Genomic DNA, 587 nt, shown 5'->3' on the forward strand with positions numbered 1-587 from the left:
CAGAGCTCTGTGAGTCTCTCTACATAACCCTCCTCCACCTGTTCCCCTGAGATTTAACCATTGCCCTCACACCAATATAACCATTCGGCGTGTGTAATCCTTTATTGTGCCACCAAGCTTTCTGATTGGCTGAGACTGTGAGAAACTCTACTCAGACCAAGACCCACACATTCATATGGAGATGTGGGACTATAAATAGGAGGGATGAAGCCAGCAGAGAGCAGATTCTCTCTACAGAGACCTCTACAGCACAGAGATCCAGACATGGCACCTACAATCACTGCAGCTATGACCAAATCTCAGGAGCATCTGACTCTGACCCACAAGGTAAATTGAAGATTCAAGAAGATTTAAATATGGTTAATGAGAGGTTGTCTTTGTTCATGCTAACACTTTACTCCAGAATAAGTTCATTAATGACTTTGTTCTTCTCTCTGCAGCTCAGAAAGCCTCTGGTGGAGAAGTTACGCAGAGAACGAATCAACAGCAGCATTGAGCAGCTCAAGTCTCTCCTGGGTCCAGAGTTCCTCAAACAGCAGCCAGACTCCAAGCTGGAGAAAGCAGACATCTTGGAGATGACAGTTTGT

At 45.3% G+C, this 587-nt stretch overlaps 1 protein-coding gene across 1 annotated transcript; it reads left to right on the forward strand.

Moving 5' to 3' along the window:
- Nucleotides 1-189: 189 nt before the first annotated feature.
- Nucleotides 190-581, forward strand: LOC113745165 (transcription factor HES-5-like; the record flags this gene model as incomplete). The annotated part of the gene is made up of 2 exons (XM_027276647.1): nucleotides 190-327; nucleotides 441-581. Coding segments are annotated over exons 1-2 (264 nt in total), but the record flags the coding sequence as incomplete, so codon positions are not given.
- Between the last annotated feature and the right edge of the window lie 6 nt (nucleotides 582-587).

The sequence above is a fragment of the Larimichthys crocea genome, unplaced genomic scaffold (assembly GCF_000972845.2).
Source record: "Larimichthys crocea isolate SSNF unplaced genomic scaffold, L_crocea_2.0 scaffold50561, whole genome shotgun sequence".
NCBI lineage: Eukaryota > Metazoa > Chordata > Actinopteri > Sciaenidae > Larimichthys > Larimichthys crocea.